The following is an 18,694-nucleotide window of genomic DNA, read 5'->3' on the forward strand; positions in this document are numbered from 1 at the left end:
TGCTGAAGTGAAAAACCTGCTTGGCTTCTTGGCCGCCTCTCTCTATCCCTCCTTTTCTTCCTGGGATCAACCATCAAATGCTCATTGGACCTCCTAAATATCTCTAGGGTTCACCACCCCACTGTTCTCTCCACCCCACTGTGACTACTCTAGTTCAGGACCCTGTCACCATGCACTTGGGTAACTGTAGTTGTTCTAACTGGTATCCCTACCTCCTCTTTTATCCTACCTGTAATCTAACCTCTACACTGCAGCCAGTGTAGAGATTAAATTTATAAAATCTACATTTAATCATGCTACTTCCCTACTTAAAACTTCATGTCCCCCCCCACACACACACACACACAGGATCAAGTTCAAATTCTAACACGGCTTATAAAACCTTGTGGTGATCTGGCTCCTATTTGTCCACCACAGCCTTAACTCTTTATAACCTGAATTCTTTTCATTCCTTGAATAGAGGATGCTCTTGTCTCTCAAGGTCTCCTGTGCCACTAGGCCCTCCTCTTTATCTTTACTCACCCTACAGGTCAGTTTCCTGGGCACATTTACTCCGGACCACCCTTCGCTCCCACCCCATCTAGGTTAGGCGCCCCTGTTCTTCACGTCCACATCCCGTGTACTCCCCACAGTATAATTCATCACATTGTATTGTATCCACATAGGCAGTGAACCCCTTGAGGACAGCGCCCGTTTGCTGCAGTCTCCAGCACCTAGGACAGGGCCTGGCACGAAGTAGGTGCATAATAAATAGTGAACGCAGAAGAGAATGGATGCGTGAAGGCGAGTGTCCTTTGGAAGCCAGCGTTCAGTGGCGCAGAGAGCGCGTGGGTTCCCTGTGGGTTCGGTATATCGGGTGCGACGGTGTCAGGGAGACAGCGCAGGGCTCACATCCCACCCCAGCCTGCCCGGCTCACTGCGGCTGCGCCGCGCGGGATCCTGGCCGGGCTGAGCCGGAATTGATGACGCGGGCTTCCCATGATACCTCGCGGGGCGCCTATTCAAACCGCTCCTAAAAGAGAGGAGGTCGTGATGGCGGCTCCGGAGCAGGAAGTGCTGTCCCCGGCCGCAGTTCCTGGTAAGGTGTGGGGTCCGGAGCTCGGGGAGCTTTGGGGGCCTGTTTCTTTCCTGCCGCCGCTCCCTCCGGTCATTTAGTCCTGACCCTTCCTCCGTCCGCGTTGCCTGGCGTCCCTCGGCTCTGACTCGGCCCTAGTGACCATCGCCCCCACGGCCCGGGATCCCATGGGTTCACCCCCACTTCGCCTCCATCTTGGCGGCGTTCTCGTCCCCTCTTGACTACACTTTCTGTCAACTCAGATCAGGGCCTCCACTTTCTGAGTGGAGCTTCAGTGGAAACCCCCCACCCTCCCTTCTCACCCCGCGCCGTAGCTTAAATGAGTCCGGGAGACTGAGATCAGGATTGTCCCCGCCGCCGTCCACACAGCAGTTTGCGGAGGCGATGTGCATGTGTCGGGCTGTCCCTTCCGCAGTGTTGGCTGATGTGGGCATAAGGGAATGAGAAGACGGGCGTTGGCCGTTGAGGTTTTCATGTTCCTGTCTTGTCCCTCTGTGCGCCTGCCAGATTTGCAGTGGTGTGAAGAGTCGGAGGAAACCCACGCCCCCCAGATAGAACTCCTTGAGACTACCTCTGCCCAAGAACCTCCCAGCTCTTCGGAGCCTTTTTGCCGCCGAGACTGCTTGGTGCCCGTCGTGTTTCCCGGGCCTGTGAGCCGGGAAGACTGCTGTCGGTTTACTTGTGAACTTATAAAGCATATCATGTACCAACGTCAGCAACTCCCTCTGCCTTATGACCATCTTAAGCACTTCTACCGAAAACCCCCTCAGGTAGGCACACACTTTGGGAGAAAGTCGGTGGGAGACTGCGGCTATTAGTTGGTCCTATTAGTTCGTCCGCAGGTAAAAAGAAGGTCTAAGGAATCTTCAGGGCCTGTCAGCCTAAACAACTGGAAGGAATGTGTTTCATCCCATGGCTTCAGTCACTTTCTCTGCATTATCATCTTGGATACTCTAACCCTCCCCACTTTTTCTCTTGTTTTCTTTTTCTGAAACTCCTATTGTAGGTTGCATTTGGAGTTCATGAACTGACCCTGTTTTCAAGTTTTCCTCTGTTCCTTGCAGTGTCTCCGTTTCTTCCAGATTCCTTTTCCCATGTATTTGTTTTGGTCTCTGACTTTCATGTTAGAGGCTTTTAGTCTGGGTCTGGAGACTATTTAAGAGTAAGTCATTGAAAGCTCCGTGTGGGCCTTGCATGGCTGGGCCTTGTGAGCTGATTGACCCTACTCTAAGGATACTGGGTGGGAACCTACTGGTTCCTTTGGAGAGGGGATCACTAAACATCCAAACCCATCAATATTGGAAAGTCTTCTCTCTGGGTGGAGGAAATTGGCAGGCGATCTAAGGGTCCTCACGAGTTCACTCTTGCCTTTTGCAGTGTCTGAATCAGCAGTTCCTGAGCCTTTCTGTGGTTCTGCTGTGTGAATCAATTTGCTTCTCGTGGGCGTCCCCTCTGTCAGTACTTGGTTTTCAGCTCTCTTGAACTATTCCATCTGCTTTCTGTCCTCCAAAAATGTGTTGCCGCCTTTGGACACTGTTGTCTATTCTCCTTCTTCCTCCTTCGTTCTCTCTCTCTCCCTCCTTCCTTCCTTTCCTCCCTTTGTTCCTTTTCCTCTCATTTAGTAGTATTTCGATGGGAGCACAAATAAGCGTGTGTTCAATTTGCCATGTTTAATTGGAAAACAAACTCCAGAATCACCTTTATTAGCCCAAATAATCCTCGTTCCTGTTATCGTACTATGACAAAAATTTGCCACCTGCTGTGCCACCAAATCCCCTCAACTATTTTGGTTGCTTATTTCTGGAGGCTTTCCTACTTCAGAACACCGTCTTTGCTGTTCTAAGTGTGGGAGAATTATGGTTTTGTGCAAAAAAATGTTGTTTTCCTTTTTGATATAGTGCCCTTTGGTAAAACCCAGTGTCTCAGCTGTGGCAGTTCACTGAACTGGAAATCCATCCCATAAGTCTACATCCCAACCAACAGGGTTCTACAAAGGTCAGTAGCTTTCCCCTACCTTGCCTTCTCTCTCACCATTCTTTGTCCTCTTAGGCAGAGGACATGGTAAAGAAGAAGGCTCGGGCCACTGCGGAGGCGAGCAGCAGGACATGCCAACAAACCCTGGCAGAACTGGAGAGTGTGCTCAACCACCTAGAGGGTCTCTTTGCCCGGACACTAGTACCGCGAGTACTCATCCTCCTTGGGGGTAGTGTCGTAAGTCCCAAGGAGTTCTACGAGCTGGACTTATCCCGCTTGGCCCCCAACAGCATGGACCAGAGCCTGAGCACAGCCGCTTGTTTGCGCCGTCTCTTCCGAGCCATTTTTGTGGCTGATGCTTTCAGTGAGCTGCAGTCTCCTCCACTCATGGGCACGATCGTCATGGCACAGGGGCACCGGGACTGTGGAGAAGATTGGTTTCGACCCAAGCTAAACTATAGAGTCCCCATACGGGGCCACAAACTGACTGTGACCCTGTCCTGTGGCCGACCCTCCATCCCAGGCCCGGCCTGGGAGGATTATGTTTGGTTCCAGGCACCCGTGACGTTGAAAGGCTTTCACGAGTGAATGAGGATGCTTCTTACTTGTGACCACAATGGCTAAATGATCTTTCCTTCTGTGGCACCAAGTCACCCTTCTCTGGCTTGGAGGTGGTTGCTTCCTGGTAAGAGGAAGGTTCTGGCCTTCTGGCTGCCTGCTTCCCCTCCTCAGACTTCCTGGTGCACTGATGGTGTGGCTGGGCCTGTAATCCTCATAGAATCAAAGGTTGATTTTCCCAGAAGGGGTTGGGTCAGGGTTTTCTGTTGGGGGTTGGAAAACAAATGTGGGCCCATAGACAGACGCTGTCATGGACGTGGCCCTCTCCTGCGGCCTTTCAGGATTTTTACCAGGGACATATAATGTGGGTATGGCTCATGAACTTAAATACAAAATGAATGAATTCATATTAAATTTTCCTGAAACTCTTGGCTTACAGAGACTCTCTAGGCTCGAGGCTAGGGTATTTTATGTTTCTCCTCGGTCTCTTATGCTTCAGGGCTTCCAGGACTTTTTTTTTTAAAACTAATGTTTCTTTCTCTTCATCAGCCCCAGGCCAGTCTGGGAAGTGCAGTGACTGGGCCAAGGGTCTGTAGTGGTTTGGTATCAGCGCTGGGACTAGAGTCTGCATCAGCTAACTCCTAGCCCAGCATTCTTTCCCTGCCACATACTGGTCTTGTGACCCTTAACGTATGTGTGCCCAGAGCAGAGGTCACACAGGGGCAGGGGGCTGAGAGACTGGGCTGAAAAAAGAAAACAAAGAGTCTTTGCAAAGCCTGGCTGAACCATAGGCTGAAACCCCAGGAAAGCCCCGTGGGATCAGTTCCCTGAGGCCACACGTCCCTTCTGGAATTCTGCCCAGCCTGTCTCCGTGGCAGTTGTCCGCAGCTGGCAGTACTGTTGTTTATGTTGTCCTTAGGCAAAGCCTGCCCTGCTGCCTGTGGCAGTTCCTCCACCGCTGCATCTCTGACGTGGCTGTCCTCATCCTTTCTGTTATCCTCTCCAGCTTGGTGCTGTCCTGACCACTAAACATCGGTGCTATTTATCCCTGGGGACACCTGCTTAGTTCTTGGAAGTATTAGGTTGGTGCAAAAGTAACTGCGGTTTTTGCATTTGTTTTAACCTAAACCACAATTACTTTTACACCAACCTAATAAATTGAACAGAGAATCCTCACCGTACTGGTGTTAGAGATTGTGTGTGTGTGTGTGTGTGTGTATACATGGGAATAATATAAATATATACTATTTTTTGTGTTTTAAGAAGAATGTTTTGTTTTTATGTTTTGTCAAGTAAACCAAAAATAGTTTATATTTTATGCTACCTTTTAAGCACTTTATTATCTAACCTAACAACCTTGCAAAGTTTTTATCATTGCCCCCACTTTATAGATGAGACTTGAAGAGATTGAATAAATTGCCTGCGTGTTGAAACCTGGATTCAAACCCGTCCACCTGGTACCAGAAGCTGAGTGCTTTACCCTGTGCTGTGCATCCTGTGTGATTTTATTGTGAAATAATAATTAAAGAGGATTTGCCCTACCAGAAACTGTCGTATTGGAAACCTGCAGGACCCCAGTCTCTGGCTTCAGATTGTGTTTCCTGATAAGGGACCTGACATGAATAGGTGCTAAGTAAATGCGGAATCAATGAAAACAAAAGGTGTGGGTTCTTTTTCGTGCTGTGACCGTATTCCGCTAGCTAGGATTTCGGCGGTCTCTGCCTGATGATATTACGTTACAGAAGGACAGGGTCATCTCTCCCACCTGCGAAAGGACAGGCTACGTGAGGGGTCTGACTAAAGGGAGGGAGAGTTCGGAACAAGGGAGTTAAAAATTGTCTTGAGATGGAAAACACATTAAGCCAAGTAAGCTCCCTCAATACTGACTTTAGAAGGCTTCATAATGTCTAGACAATCAAAACAAAGTGATTATCTGGGTAATTTCTTTGGGCTTGGCATTGGGGCCCAGGTCATTTTGATTTTATGAGTCCTCTCCAAAGGAATCCAGAAATGAAAAGATCAGTTAATAAAAATGATACATCCCACCTCCTTCCCTGACAATGAGCTTGCTGAGGCACCTGTTACCTGTTTGACTCCAGAAGTGGGTGTGAATAAATAGGCAGTCTCTAGCCTACAGAGTGAAGAGCCCCAGCTGCAGTGGGGTGCTCACCTTTCCTAGCATTTGAGCCTAAAAGCAACAGTTGTGAGGCCCCAGGTAGGTAAATGTAGGTGGTAGAGTAGTCTGTAAATGTCACCCTTTTTGTACCCTTCTTCACACCCTCCTTTCCCAAGGTGTGGCTCTATTCTTTGCCCCATCACCTCAGTCTTCATTTGCCACTCAGGTGGAATAGTACTATGGAAAGGGTAAAGAGACATCTGGTGAAGACAAGAAAATGGAGTAGCTGGACCCCACTTTGTAAGACCTGGCTTTGGGGGGATTCATAATCTTAGATTCCTAGACTTTTAGAGCCAAGAGTATCTTCAATTATTTCCTTCATAGGTAATTCCGGGGCCAAGAAGGGACACGACTGGAGTGAAATAATACAGCTAGTGTCACTGGTGTATTTTTCTTCCCAAGCCCCCATTGCATATACAGTGACTCAATAAATGTCAACTATGTGGAAGGACTCAGGAAAGGCAAAAATATCCACGGAATTGGGTTGGGTTGGATCCTCCAACCTCACACTATAGCGTACTTATTTTAGGGGACACCTCGCCGATCCTGTGACAACACATCTCACAAGCTTGGGAAAGGAAGAGGGAGGGAGCTAGTGTAAGCCCAGGCTTTTCGGAAGGGCTCGGTGGGCATTAGGGCTGGGCAGAAGCCGGGGAAGGGCTGGGGCACCGGCGGTTGGTGGGTGGAATCTTGCTTCCTGCTCGACGGAAGGGCGGAGCTTTGGGTCTCCATGGAGACGGCTTCCAGCAACCTCGAAAGCGTTGAGCTGAGCCTCCGGCGCGATGGATGCGGATAGCCTCCTGCTGTCGCTGGAGCTGGCGTCCGGCAGTGGGCAGGGCCTCAGCCCGGACCGTCGGGCCTCACTACTTACTTCTCTTACGCTGGTTAAACGCGATTACCGCTACGATCGGGTGCTCTTCTGGGGTCGCATCCTCGGCCTCGTCGCCGATTACTACATCGCACAGGGCCTGAGTGAGGACCAGCTTGCACCGCGCAAGACACTGTACAGGTGGAGGTGGCTCCCGGGCGGGCCTCGGCCGCAGGGCGTTACTGAAGGGAGGACCACGGGGGGGCCGCGAAGGGTGGGAGCGCGGTAGGAATGGAAAGGGGCGGGGCCTATGGGGTCTAGGAGGGAATCGGGAAGGGCCCGAGGGGCGGGGCCGGGGACCTGAGAACTGAGGGGAGCCTAAGGGGGCTGGGACGTGGGTGGGCAAGGTCTGCGAAGGAGGGCCTTGGGAGGACACGTCTAGGCGTTGAAGCAAGGGGACGCAAGAGAAACTTAGAAGCTGGTGGGTTTACAGTCGAGGCAGGGCTGAGGACCGAGGTGGAGCAAGGTGAAAGTTCCTGGAGAAGGAAGACCTGGAGTAGAAGCCTGGTGCAAGCGTGGCTTTTCGAAGAGTTCAGTTTAGAGACTGAACCCAGTCTAGAGTTGGGAAGGCGGAGGGTGCCAAAAGCATTTTCAGTGGAGTTGTTGGCTCACAGCAGGAAGCGTTCTAGGAAGTAGTGAAGGAATGCGGCATGGGAGAGAAGGGATTTAGAACTGGGGAAAATTCCCTGGACACTTACCATACAGGACCATCCAACTGCTTTTTAACTACCGTCAGCGTTGCTGGGAGCTCACCACCTTACACAGCAGTCTATTAGGCACAGGTAGTTGGGGGCTTCATTGCTCTATCCATGAATCACTCCAACACTGGTTGGATGTATCCTGTGCTAACCTTGGGGTTACAAAGACTGCTAAGACTCGTCCTGTCTCCATGTTAGTCACATCCTAGGGAGGGAGACCTATGTGCAACCCAGCAAGTACAGCAAAGTATATTACAACTGGAACAGGTATACACAAAGGGGACCAAAGTGGGCGTTCTCCCAGAGAGCAGTTAATTGAGATTACTAAGGGAGTAACTTCTTTGCAATATAAAGATGAACAAGAGTTCTCCAGAAGGTATGGGGGAAAGGCATGCCTGTTAGAGGGAACAGTTGTGCAAACTTGTTGGCTGGAGCTGGCTTGGAGTGTTTCAGAGAACAGCAGGTAGGTAAACACAACAGTGACAGCCAAGGGTGTTATGTAGAACTGGATGGAGAAGCACAGGAGTTTGAACTTTGTCCACGGGCTACAGGGAGCCGTGGAAGGGCTGTAGGCAGGAAGAGCCTGCTCCGACCTGAGTGGGTGAGCATTTAGAAGTCTGTTGCAGTGTCCAGATGAGGGGGACTGAAAGGAAGAGGTTGCTGAGGGAATTAGGTGAGGGGATGGCTTAGAAAGATTTCAGTGGTAGAACTGTCAGGGTTTGTGACTGAATGGGGGAGGTGAAGAAGAGGTCAAGGCTGACCCCTCCTTCCAGGTTAAGCAGTTGGGTAAGTGCTGGTGCCACCCACTGGGAGAGAATTCAGGAAGCAGGACAAACTCAGGAAGGAGGGAGACTTAGTGTGAGGTGTGGCGGGGGTGGGGAGGGGGTGGGGTGGGGGTGGCAAGGAGGCATATTAAAGTACAGATCTGGAACCCAGAAGAAAAATTTGGACTGAAGATAGAGATTGGAGGCTCATTTCATTTTATTCCATAAGTTTTTATTTCTTCAGCACCTACTATGTGCCAGGCATTGATCTAGGCACCAGGAATTCAGTGGTAAATGAGACAAAGCTCTTGTCGGCATGGAATTTACATTGTAGTATATGGGGGGGGGGAGAGACAGACAGTCAAATAGCACACACATATTGCGTATCAGCTGGTGCTAAGTGGTAAGGGGAATAGAGAATACAGGATGAGGTACTATTTTAAATAGGGTGGTCAGGGATGGCCTCTGAGAGGGTAGCATTTGAGAAGAGACCTGAAGCAACTGAGTGAGCTGTGTCTTTATTTGAGGGGAAAACATTCTAGGCAAGTGCAAAGGCCCTGAGGTAGGTGTGTGCTTAGTGGGTCTGTGGAACCTCATAAAGGCTAGTGTGGCTGGAGAGGAGTGAGTGAGGGGGGCATTGTAGGACATGAGGTGAGAGTGGTAAGGGGCCAGAGACAATTATTCAGGGCCTTGAGGGGCATTGTAAGGACTTGGCTCAATGGGAAGTCATTGAAAAGTTCTTCACAGAGACATGATGTGGCTTAGGTTTTAACAGTTGGGTGGGGACTACACTGAAGGGGAAGTGGGTATGAAAGTGGGGAGACCAGTTAGGAGGCTACTGCAGTCTCCAGGCAAGAGTAGATGGAAGCTTGGACCAGGAGGGAAGCAGTGGACGTGTGAGAGGTGGTTGGTTGGATTCTGGATTCCAAGTAGTCAATAGCCGGGGCTCTGGGAGTCAGGTGGGTGAGATTACAGAGAGAAAAGAGAATAGATCTCTGAGAATACTTAAGGCACTGGAGGAGGGAGAAGGAAATATAAAAGGAAATAGAAATGGAAATGCATTTGTTGGCTTTTAGGTCCCATGGATGACCTTCTCCTAAGCAGTTTCTTGGGGTGGTAGAGGCAGACATCACAGAGCACTGGACAAAGAGTGAAAGTGAGGGGGAGGGAAGGAGGGCTTCCGCAGGGCAAATTGTTCTGAGATTATTGTTCAGAGGTGGGGCAGAGGAGGAGGGGACAGAAGGGCATTTTGTGTAGAGGGGCATGGATTTGAGGGCTGCTCTTTTAGAAAGCTGAGTTTTTATGTTGAGAAGGAGCCAGTGAAGAGTGAAGGGAGGAAAGATGAGCAGAGGCCAGGCTGTGGATGCAGGCCCTGAGTGGATTAGAAAGGAATGGGAGGACATCTTCTCTTGGTGGGAAGTGAGAAAGAAGGAACTGGGCTGGCGAATGCCCCTGAAGACCTTAAAGAGGGACAGGTCCTTCAGCCCAGGCCAGGCTTTCCCGAGAAACGAGGGAAGATGGCTGTGCTACGGGCTCAGTAAGCAGGCTGAGCATGAATGTGGGGCCCACCAAAGCTGAGGCACCCGCAACTGAGGAAAATTCAGCTTCCGGAACTCAGCTGGAATCTCCCAGTCCAGATATCTAGGAAGAAACTCTTGAAATGTTGGCATACATGAAGCTTTTGTAAGCCACGTTTTAAAAAATAAAATAGAATTTGTATCACCTATGGGGGTGGGATGCACCGTAGGTACTTACGGCTTCTGAGGGGGAAGGTGAGACTACAGCAGCTTCTCTGGGCCTTTCCCCTCAGGAGAAGGGGCAGTGGCAGGAAGCCTGAGGGAGGGGGGAGCTGGAAACCTGGGTCACGTGGATGTTGTTGGCAGCCTGAACTGCATGGAATGGAGCCTCTTGCCCCCTGCCACGGAGGAGATGGCGGCACAGACAGCTGTGGTGAAGGGCCGCTTCCTGGGGGACCCCTCCCATGAGTATGAACACACGGAGCTGCAGAAGGTGAACGATGGCGATAAGGTCTTTGAAGAAGAAGTAGTGGTGAGTGACGACGAGATGAGGCGGAGGGCCTGAAGGAAGGGGCCCGGGCCATGCAAAGCCCAGCCCAGCCCAGCAGGAATTACGGGGACACCATTACAACAGAGCTCCTGAGCGACAGGGTGGACAGTGGCTGGGCCGCTCTTGCAGAGCCTGGCTCTGGGGTAAGGGCACGGACACAGGCTCTTACATTTTTGTATCCGTTTTTGGTTTCCAAGGTCACACATCCACATGGTTCAAAAGTCTAAGGTACAGAGAGGAATACAGTAGTGTCCCTCCCGTCCCTGTCCTCCAGTCACCCAGCTCCTCTTTCTGGGGGACAGTAATGTAACCATTTTGCGTGTGTGTGTCCAAATCTTGCTACTCAAAGGGCAGTCTGGATCAGAAGCATGACCGTGCCCTGGAGGGGGTTAGAAACGAAGAATGCGGGGATGGGGGTGCGGGGGGGGGGGCGTCAGGAGCTGCATTTTAGCACTTTCCCAGGGGATTCCAATACCCATTTCAGTGTGAGAAGCTGTGCTTCCAAAGACATTTTATGCAAATACAAACCTCACCAAATACTGTACCTCTACATATTCTCCTTTTTTTGTTTTTACCTTAAAAACAAATGGCACAGAGTGCTTTTCTCTTGTAGTTTTAAATATTGCACCACCAGTATGTATGACCAATTTTCAGAAGAAAGAGAAAATCTTGGCAGGAGAAAAGGGAGGGCTCGCCCAGCATGATTTCCCAGGGACCTGGTATCTACACTGTGGTGATTCAGGTCAGAGGGTTACACAGAAGGCCCTGTGCCAGGGCTGAGTGGGCGCAGTGCCCCGGCAGGATGGCTTGTCTCCTGTCTCCTCAGGTCCAGATCAAGGAAGAGACGCGCTTGGTGTCCATCATCGACCAGATTGACAATGCTGTGGCCGTCGTCCCTCGCGGGGTCCTGTTTAAGACCCCTTTTGGGCCCGTCCATGTCAATCGGACTTTTGAAGGTGAGTTCTCAGGGTTCTCTCTCCCAAGGGCAGGACAGCGTCTCTTCCGAGCTCTAGTTGGACACATATCTGGGAGTCTGGGGGAACCTGCCCACTTCCTCAGGGAAGGGACAGCTGTGGCCACATCACTTTGGAGAATGTGTGCAAGGGCCTGGCTTCGGTGGTTGGCATGGACTACGCAGTCACTGGACGCTGACCCTTTTCTGCCATGGATGGGAGAGCATTTGGCCACCTGGGTCTCGGCTCCCTGCCTTTTCCCACCTTCCTCCTCCTTGGTCTCTCCTCATTGTAGGATCTGGGCCAAGTTTGGGCTGAGGGAACACTACTCCCTTTTCTCTCTTCAGTTCTCTGTCGGTAGTTGCCTGAGTCCTTTGTAAGTCCCTCCATGTGGTCCCCATGCATAGAGAATGGGAGCTGTGGGGTTCCCTTCCTACCTGCCACCTCTTTTTAGGACTGTCCTTGTCCGAAGCCAAGAAGCTCAGTTCCTACTTCCACTTCAGGGAGCCTGTGGAGCTGAAGAACAAGACCTTGCTTGAGAAGGCAGACTTAGACCCGTCCCTGGACTTCCTGGACTCCTTGGAGCATGACATCCCCAAAGGTAATAGTCTATTACTTTGAGGACATTGGATCTGCCCCCAGGTCAGAGCAGTGGGCCATGCCACCTGCCATTCTCCTCTGAGAGTAGAACCAAGGTGGGAATTGATGGTTCACCATGGGCCCTTGAAGGTGGGGCTTCCCCAGGGTCCAATACGAGGCTCGGCTCACAGTAAACAGTCAGTAAATGTTTGTGGACAAAAGGAAGGACTGTCTTCCACATGCTTCGACGGAGAGGAGTCTCTCAGTGTCTCTTCTGATTTTCATATCAATCTTGAATGGAGGCAGGCTGGGACTCTTCCCCCAAATATCTCTGAAAACATCCCTGAAAATACTATCCATGCATCCATCTCGACTGTTACTTTGGGCTTAGATCTAGTGCTTGCCACATAGTTGGTGCTCAGTAAGTGGGTGCTGATTGACTAGCAAACCGCTTGCTAAGGAAATGAGCTCTATACATTTGCTTCCTGCTGGCTGTGGGACTTTTATATCTTAAAATATAGAGCTTCACAGGCCTTCTTATGCTTCAGGGCCCACCTGGCGCAGGCACACATCCAGCAGTTGGTGGTGGGGTCACAGGGACCCCATTTCCTTCCCCAGTAGAGAAGAGCGTGTCCTGGGAAGATGCTCTTGCTTGGATGTTATATCGCAGGACAGGTGCCCACGCCCTGGGCAATCGGGGGCAGACCCAAGGCATTGACTCAGCACCCCTGCCTCTCTCCCTCCCCATGTTTGGAGTTTCTGAGAACTAGAGGGCTCTGTGGTTGTTGATGGCAAGGACAGTGATGATCGTAACTCATAAAAGCAGTGACACTGCTTAGTATGTGCCAGGCACTGTATTCAGCCCTTTCCACGCCTCATCTCATTTTAATCTTCACAGCCAACCTAAGAGGTAGATAGTATTATTATCCTCATTTTACAGATGAAGAAACAGAGGCTCAGAGAGCTAAACCCAAGAACACAGTAAGTGTTAGGGCATTCGACCCCAGGGCTCTGGCATTACCTGTGGTGTCAAGTAGATGGTTTCCTTTTCAGGGGACAACGGAACAGCAGGACAAGTCATCCCCACCACTAGCGGAAACCCTTCTGAGGAGCAATGAGCCGTCCAGTTGGGTTAGAACTCAGGAGAGGGGTGGGAGGGCAGTAATGGTAAAGGCAAGGCCTCTGGAATGAGACAGCCGGGGCCGAAATCCTGCATCTGCCACTTGCTAGCTGTGTGGCCTTGGGCAAGTCCCTCAATTTCCTTGTGCCTCAATTTCCTCATTTCTAAAAGGGGAATAATGGTATTTTTCTACCTCATTTGGTTGTTATATTAAATGAGTTAACATATACAAAATGCTTCTAACAGTGCCTAACACATAGTAAGGACTGAAATAAAAACGAACAATTACTATTATGTTTAGTGGCAAAAAGGCCTTAGGGGTGGATGGGCAGGCCCAGGAGAGCCTAGAGGGCCAAGAGTAGGAAGCCGAGACCACGGCAGTAGGAGCTTCTGGTGGCTTGTGAGCAGGTGTGTGACAATGTTAGTGGAGCACAGATGGATGGAGAAGCGGCAAGCCAGGGATCCGGAGGCCATTTCGGGGCTACTGCAGTGCCCCAGGGGTCAGGCAGTAAGGTCTGCCAGCAAGGAAAAGCTACTTTGGCCTTGGCCACGTGGGGGCGCTCGAGGCAAGCCTCCCTGAACTTAGTCGAAAGGGGCTCCTGGACTTGCAGGGGAGATAAAGGTTTATAGGGGCAGGGGCTGGGGCTGGGACATTTCTCACCCATGAGACACACTTTCCAGACTCCTGTTATCTCCTCCAAGGCTGTGCGCCCATCCTGGCCAGGAGCTGGAGGGGGCCGCACATCCCTGTGGGGCTGATAATGAGGTCCAGGAATGTGGTGGTGGGTGCGACCCTGCACCAGGGGCTGAGGAAAGTCCGCTTCATGTCCGTAATCTGGGGGCGGCAGCCCCACCTCCTTAATTCAGGATGTGGCCAGAAAGCCCCGCGTGGTGCTGCCTTTTCAGCCTTTCTCACCTGCAGCTGGATGCTCCAAGGCCAGTGGATGAGGCCCTCCTCCCACAGTGCTAGGTGACTAGCGGGGCTAACGCAAGAGAGCCTCCTCCATCTTGGATTCTCATCCTCTGTGCATGTGAGGGGCAACGGAGGGGGGGTTGGTGCAATTGTCCTTGTAGCTGGGGGAGGGGAGTGCAAAACGGAATAGATGGGCTGTGGGGGCCCAGGAAAGGCTTCCTCAGGGAATCCCATCAGTCCTGCCTGCCCTGCTGTTTGGGGTAAAGGGAATACAGGAGGCAGCTCGCTTCCTGCAGTGATAGGGAGTTTTGAGGGTCTTCCTACAGGATGCTGGGGCCACCCTGCTGTGTCTAGTCAGCGAGTGAATTCATCAAGGTACAGGATCTGGGCCTAGGATGTGGTGAGTTGCAGTGGCCAGAGGCCACAGCTGTCCTGCCCTAAGGGTGGGCCTCAGGGCAGACCGATGACTGATGGTTTGAATCCGTCACCCCAGTGTGTTGCTTTGTCCTCAGGGCTGGAGCCTTGGGAGTAAAGGGCTCCTGGCACCTCCTGTGTGTGTGGGCCTGAGGGGTGCTCCTGGCCTGGCCTTGGGGAACCTCACAGCTTCTGGACCTCCAGCTCCCTTCCTCCCAGAGCCACCATCAGAAGGCCTCCAAGAAGTCAGGCCCAGCGTTTTCTCATGATGGCTTGGCGGCAGCCACGGCTTGCTGGGGAGAGCAGACTGATTTCGCTCCAGGACTCCCTTATCTGCCAGTAAAGTAGGAGCTGGTGGGGGGCCGCCCTGCCAGGCAGAAAGCAGCAGGATGGGCTAGGCTGCTAGATGGGGCCAGATTCCTAAGGAAGAGTGCCCGGGGACACCAGCATTAGCTGGCGGTATGGAATTTTCTGCCCAGGTAGGGTCATCATTTCCTTTCTGGGTCTGAGGTAATTGTTCAGGGGGAGTTCGTGTCACATGTGAACAGGTATGGTGTAGGCTGGCCCCGGGACTCACTCCTGCTCGCTGTGCCCATGGAGGTAGGTAAGGAGCTCAGCAGCTAGCCCCTGGGTCATCCTGGCCTGCAGAGTTTTGTGGGAGTGTGTAGTTTTGGAGGCAGAACCATCCTCATGGTGGAAGCAGGGCAAGAGCTACTGCTGTTCTCTGAGCTTGGGCTGCAGCCAGGTGAGACAGATGGAGCATCAGATCAGGCCAGATTTCCAGGTAGTACTCTGCCCTTCCATGCTCCTGAACCTTTCACTCCATCAGCAAATAGCCACTAAGCAGCTTCTGTGGGCCAGGCACCCGAGAGGTCATCGTGAATAAGGTGGACACTGATCGTGCCTCAGAGGTTTGGGAAGATCCAACAAAACGTAGGAAGGATAGGAAGCGGAAATGTAAAATAGAAGGTGCCTCACAAACGAAGTCGTTGGTGTCCTGGGAAGTAGAGAGGGGCAGGGTTCTCCTTGCTCCACTCTGAACTGGGGCTGACACACCTCAGAAACTGCCAGGCCCGGGGCCACTGGGGCTCCAGCACGAGTGAGCCCTCAGCAGCAATGCCCAGTTCAGGCAGCAGAGGGCAGCAAGGGGCCTGCCTGCCTGGAAAGCGGCCTTTTAGGACAAGGTGGTGAGGGCTGGGGTTGGGGCCAGTGGCGAACAGGGGAGCACCAGCGAGTGATGGGCAATCCAGCGTTCTTGACCAGCATTCTCCTGCGGCTGCACGCAGGTGGCTCCTCTCACCCAGTGCCGCGGAGGCCTGGCTGACAGGTGCTCGGCCTCCGGACCAGGGCACCTGGCTTTGCCCATCAACTACACAGGGCACTGCTCCGCCTCTGTACCACCCCACACTCCCCTCCATCCCCCAGGGGGCTGGACCATACTTTGTGGCCCTGGTGTTGTGGGACTGGCCGCTCTGAGAAGGGACCCGTGGCCATTTGTGTGTGTGTGTGTCTGAGACAAGTTGTGCAGTGCTGGTCTGAGAGGGTTTCAGCCACTGCTGCTCCTGCACAGCTCTGATCCCCAGCCCAGCCCACTCTGCCCCTCAAACTTACTCTGAGCTTTGTTGCCTCTCTTCCTGGAGGGCAGAATAGTTAGAAGTATCCCCCAGCCTGAGGCTGCCACACTGAGGTGGGTGAGACCGTCAGGTCAGGGCACCCAGGACATCCTGCTGATTGCAAGAGTTCCGAATTACTGGATTGTCCTCTCACCATGGCCTCAAAAACCAGAGCTTGTAGACACGGGGGGCTGCCGGGGGACAGGAGGGGAGGTTTGGGGAGACTTGGGAGAGTGGGGCCATGAGCTGAAACACCAAGGCCCTGGAATCCTGGAGGACACAGAGGCGGCCGCAGCTGGCTGGGCCCAGCCTTTGCAGCAGTTGCAGGAAGAAAAGTGGGTGAAGGTGACAGCAAGCGCCTGGCTTCCCAGGTAGACACTACGTGACTCCTGGCACGTTGAGAGACTGTGTGTTTCCTGGGCAACCCGCTGAGCTAGAAACAAGCAGAGGAGGACAGGAGTGTGACAGGAATGCAAGGGAGGGCGGGCGGTAGTGCTAGCTGGCTGGCCCCTCACATGACACTTCCGCACTCCACCCGCACCCTTCTGCCTGGTTGGCACTGCCCCCCTACCCCGGTGGGGGCACTGTATCTCTCTAGCATCCCTGCCAGTTTCTCCTTGCTCTCTGGGGGGTGGGGGTGGGACTGGGGGAAGCCCCGCCAGTAAGTCTGGGCCTCCTCATCTACTGGAGGAAAGAGGTGGCCAAACCCTAGGTGGGCAGGCTGGTGAGAGGGAGGGTTAAGACCCAGCGCTTGCTGGCACACCAGGGTATGCCAAGGTGCTGGTGACAGTGAACGGAGGAGTGGTGTAAGTTGGGGGACTCCAGGATCCCATTTCTCCACGGCAGCATTTGGCTAGGCAGGCTGTAGGCTGCCCTCCCTGGGGGAGCAGAGTGAGGCAGAGCCTGACCTTTCGCAGTTCAAGGGACTCCCTGTATGACTGTGGGCTCCCAGGGTGGGGAGGGACTGTCTGCAGATGTTCTGAGCACCAGGGCGTGCGGGGGTGGGGGGTGATGGGGGGCCCGGGGATGCACCTTCCTGGGGTCTGTGCTGGTCAAAGGCTGAATGCAGTGTACTGGGAACACTTTGTTCCGTCACACCCCACACAACCTGTTTTTTGGAAGAAGTGACTAGGAAAGCAACAGGCTAGGGCTTTAGGAGGGCAGGTCTGGGAAGTGGAGGACTTCACGTGTCCAGACAGGAAGATTGTAGGAGCCAGGGGAAATACTCCCCTTCTCTGACCAGGAAAGCCGCCACCCCCTTCCTAGGCAGTGCCCCAGCCAGAACTTCGATAACCCAGGGCCTTTTATTCCTGCTGCTGCCTGGCCAGCACTCCGTGGGACCAGGGGAGCAGAGGCAAGCCCACACTGTGGCTCCCTTCCATCATCTCATGCATGGCTGGTGGCACCTATGCAGGCCACCGCAGTGCTGCAGTGGGCTCCAAGCCAGCCTCTCCCTGTGCAGGCCAGGGCCAGCTGACCTACATGCACCTGGGAAGCTCTGGCTTTGATCTGGGCAGGTGATGGTACCCTGAGCAGGGCTGAGCTGCTGTTAGGGCCAGGGGTTCCTGGGGGTCAGGTCTCTTGGATGCAGTGGGTGGGGACTGAGCTGTGGGGCTGCTGGGTGTGGAGTGACCAGGGTGGGCCATGGTTGGAAGAGGCCTGTGGGAAGCTGGAGTGGCAGGAGCCAAGCAGCCGGGCTGAGCTGGCAGCCGATGAAGGCCTCAGCACAGCTTTCAGTACATCACTGGCTGGTCCAACACCAAAACCTTCAAAGCATTTGCCTTTCTGGCAGGGCCTGGAGTAGAGCTGCGGCAGGGCTGGGGAGGGGCCTCGGTGCACAGGGGAATAGAAGCTCCAGATCTGCATCCAGAGGCGATTTTCCCAGGCTCCTTCCTCCCACACAGCGGCTCCCTCCCTCAGTTCTGGAGATGGATCCGGCCCTTCTCGCCAAGTCCTCATGGCTGCACGACTCAGCCCGGAGCTGGGCTGCTCCTGTCTGGGGAGCAAAAACCGGGGCAAGACCCAGGATAGACAAAGGCTCATTAGCTGCAGCCCGGTTCCCCTCCTGCCAAACTTCTATGGGAGCCCCTGGTCGGGTCTAAGCCGTCTCAGAGCAGAGGCTTCTGGGACTGGGGAAGAGAGCAAAATGGCAAGTCGGGGGAAACTACTAGGGCTGAAGGTCACTGGTGAGTTCCCCTAGTAGAGGGTGAGAGGGAGCTGGAGAAAGTCTCCCCAAGCCTGGCCCCAACTCCCCTCTGCCTGTGGCCTCAGCTTCCTCCCCCACTCAACCTTTAACTAGACTTGCTGACAGGAACAAAACGCACTGGTTTGAGTTTCACCGCTTTTCATTTCCTTTGCCCTCCCTCTGGAAGGGGTTTTAATGAACAGTGAAATGGCTAAAAGGCAATCAGGAGGAGTCAAGTGCCGGGATAATTAAATTGTCTCCCCTTTCCCCAGTGGAGCCTTGCACCGGGGCCTGGGGCGTGTGCAGACCCAGCAGAGCGCTGGCTCCACAGCCCAGGCCTGCCTCTTCCCCAGGGTCCTGGAGCGTCCAGATGGAGAGGGGCCATGCCCTGGTGGTACTGCGCAGCCTGCTGTGGCCAGGCCTCACCTTCTACCACACTCCCCGCACCAAGAACTGTGGCTACATCTACGTGGGCACCGGTGAGAAGAACATAGACTTGCCCTTCATGCTGTAGGAAGGGCCAGCCTGGGGACTTCTTCTGTAGCGTGTCTCCATTATTTTCATACATTTCCCTGAACTTGGTCTGTTTGTTTTGTCCTGAGGCTTCCCCTCCTCTCCACCTCCACCTGGTGTCCAGGCTCTGAGGAGAGGTCTGCGGAGGAGCTGGGAGACCCGGCTCTAAAGCAAGTGGCAGAAGGTCGCAGAAGGTGATAGCCAGGGGCCCCGAGGAAGGCAGC

At 53.2% G+C, this 18,694-nt stretch overlaps 2 protein-coding genes across 5 annotated transcripts; both read left to right on the forward strand.

Moving 5' to 3' along the window:
• Positions 1 to 362: 362 nt before the first annotated feature.
• MAD2L1BP (MAD2L1 binding protein) lies at positions 363 to 5,150 on the forward strand. 2 transcript variants are annotated; one of them, XR_012496614.1, is made up of 4 exons: positions 363 to 1,078; positions 1,583 to 1,845; positions 3,125 to 3,734; positions 4,999 to 5,150. XR_012496614.1 is itself a non-coding variant. In XM_019738327.2 (3 exons), exons 1-3 carry the CDS (start codon positions 979 to 981, stop codon positions 3,635 to 3,637), a joined length of 876 nt encoding a protein of 291 aa, XP_019593886.1. In that variant the 5' UTR covers positions 363 to 978; the 3' UTR covers positions 3,638 to 5,150. The 2 variants fall into 2 exon arrangements, 1 of the variants encoding a protein (XP_019593886.1); XM_019738327.2 differs by having other exon boundaries at positions 3,125 to 5,150.
• Positions 5,151 to 6,414: 1,264 nt separating this feature from the next.
• RSPH9 (radial spoke head component 9) lies at positions 6,415 to 18,539 on the forward strand. 3 transcript variants are annotated; one of them, XM_074333000.1, is made up of 6 exons: positions 6,421 to 6,792; positions 9,997 to 10,162; positions 11,007 to 11,136; positions 11,588 to 11,734; positions 11,939 to 11,942; positions 18,294 to 18,539. In XM_074333000.1, the coding sequence occupies exons 1-6, from the start codon at positions 6,566 to 6,568 to the stop codon at positions 18,469 to 18,471; spliced, it is 852 nt and encodes a 283-aa protein (XP_074189101.1). In that variant the 5' UTR covers positions 6,421 to 6,565; the 3' UTR covers positions 18,472 to 18,539. The 3 variants fall into 3 exon arrangements, with proteins under 3 accessions (XP_019594006.2, XP_074189101.1, XP_019594005.2); XM_019738447.2 differs by lacking the exons at positions 11,939 to 11,942; positions 18,294 to 18,539 and adding an exon at positions 12,766 to 13,029 and having other exon boundaries at positions 6,415 to 6,792; XM_019738446.2 differs by lacking the exon at positions 11,939 to 11,942 and having other exon boundaries at positions 6,439 to 6,792; positions 18,311 to 18,539.
• The last annotated feature ends 155 nt before the right edge of the window (positions 18,540 to 18,694 follow it).

This window comes from Rhinolophus sinicus, linkage group LG05 (assembly GCF_036562045.2).
Source record: "Rhinolophus sinicus isolate RSC01 linkage group LG05, ASM3656204v1, whole genome shotgun sequence".
Lineage (NCBI taxonomy): Eukaryota > Metazoa > Chordata > Mammalia > Chiroptera > Rhinolophidae > Rhinolophus > Rhinolophus sinicus.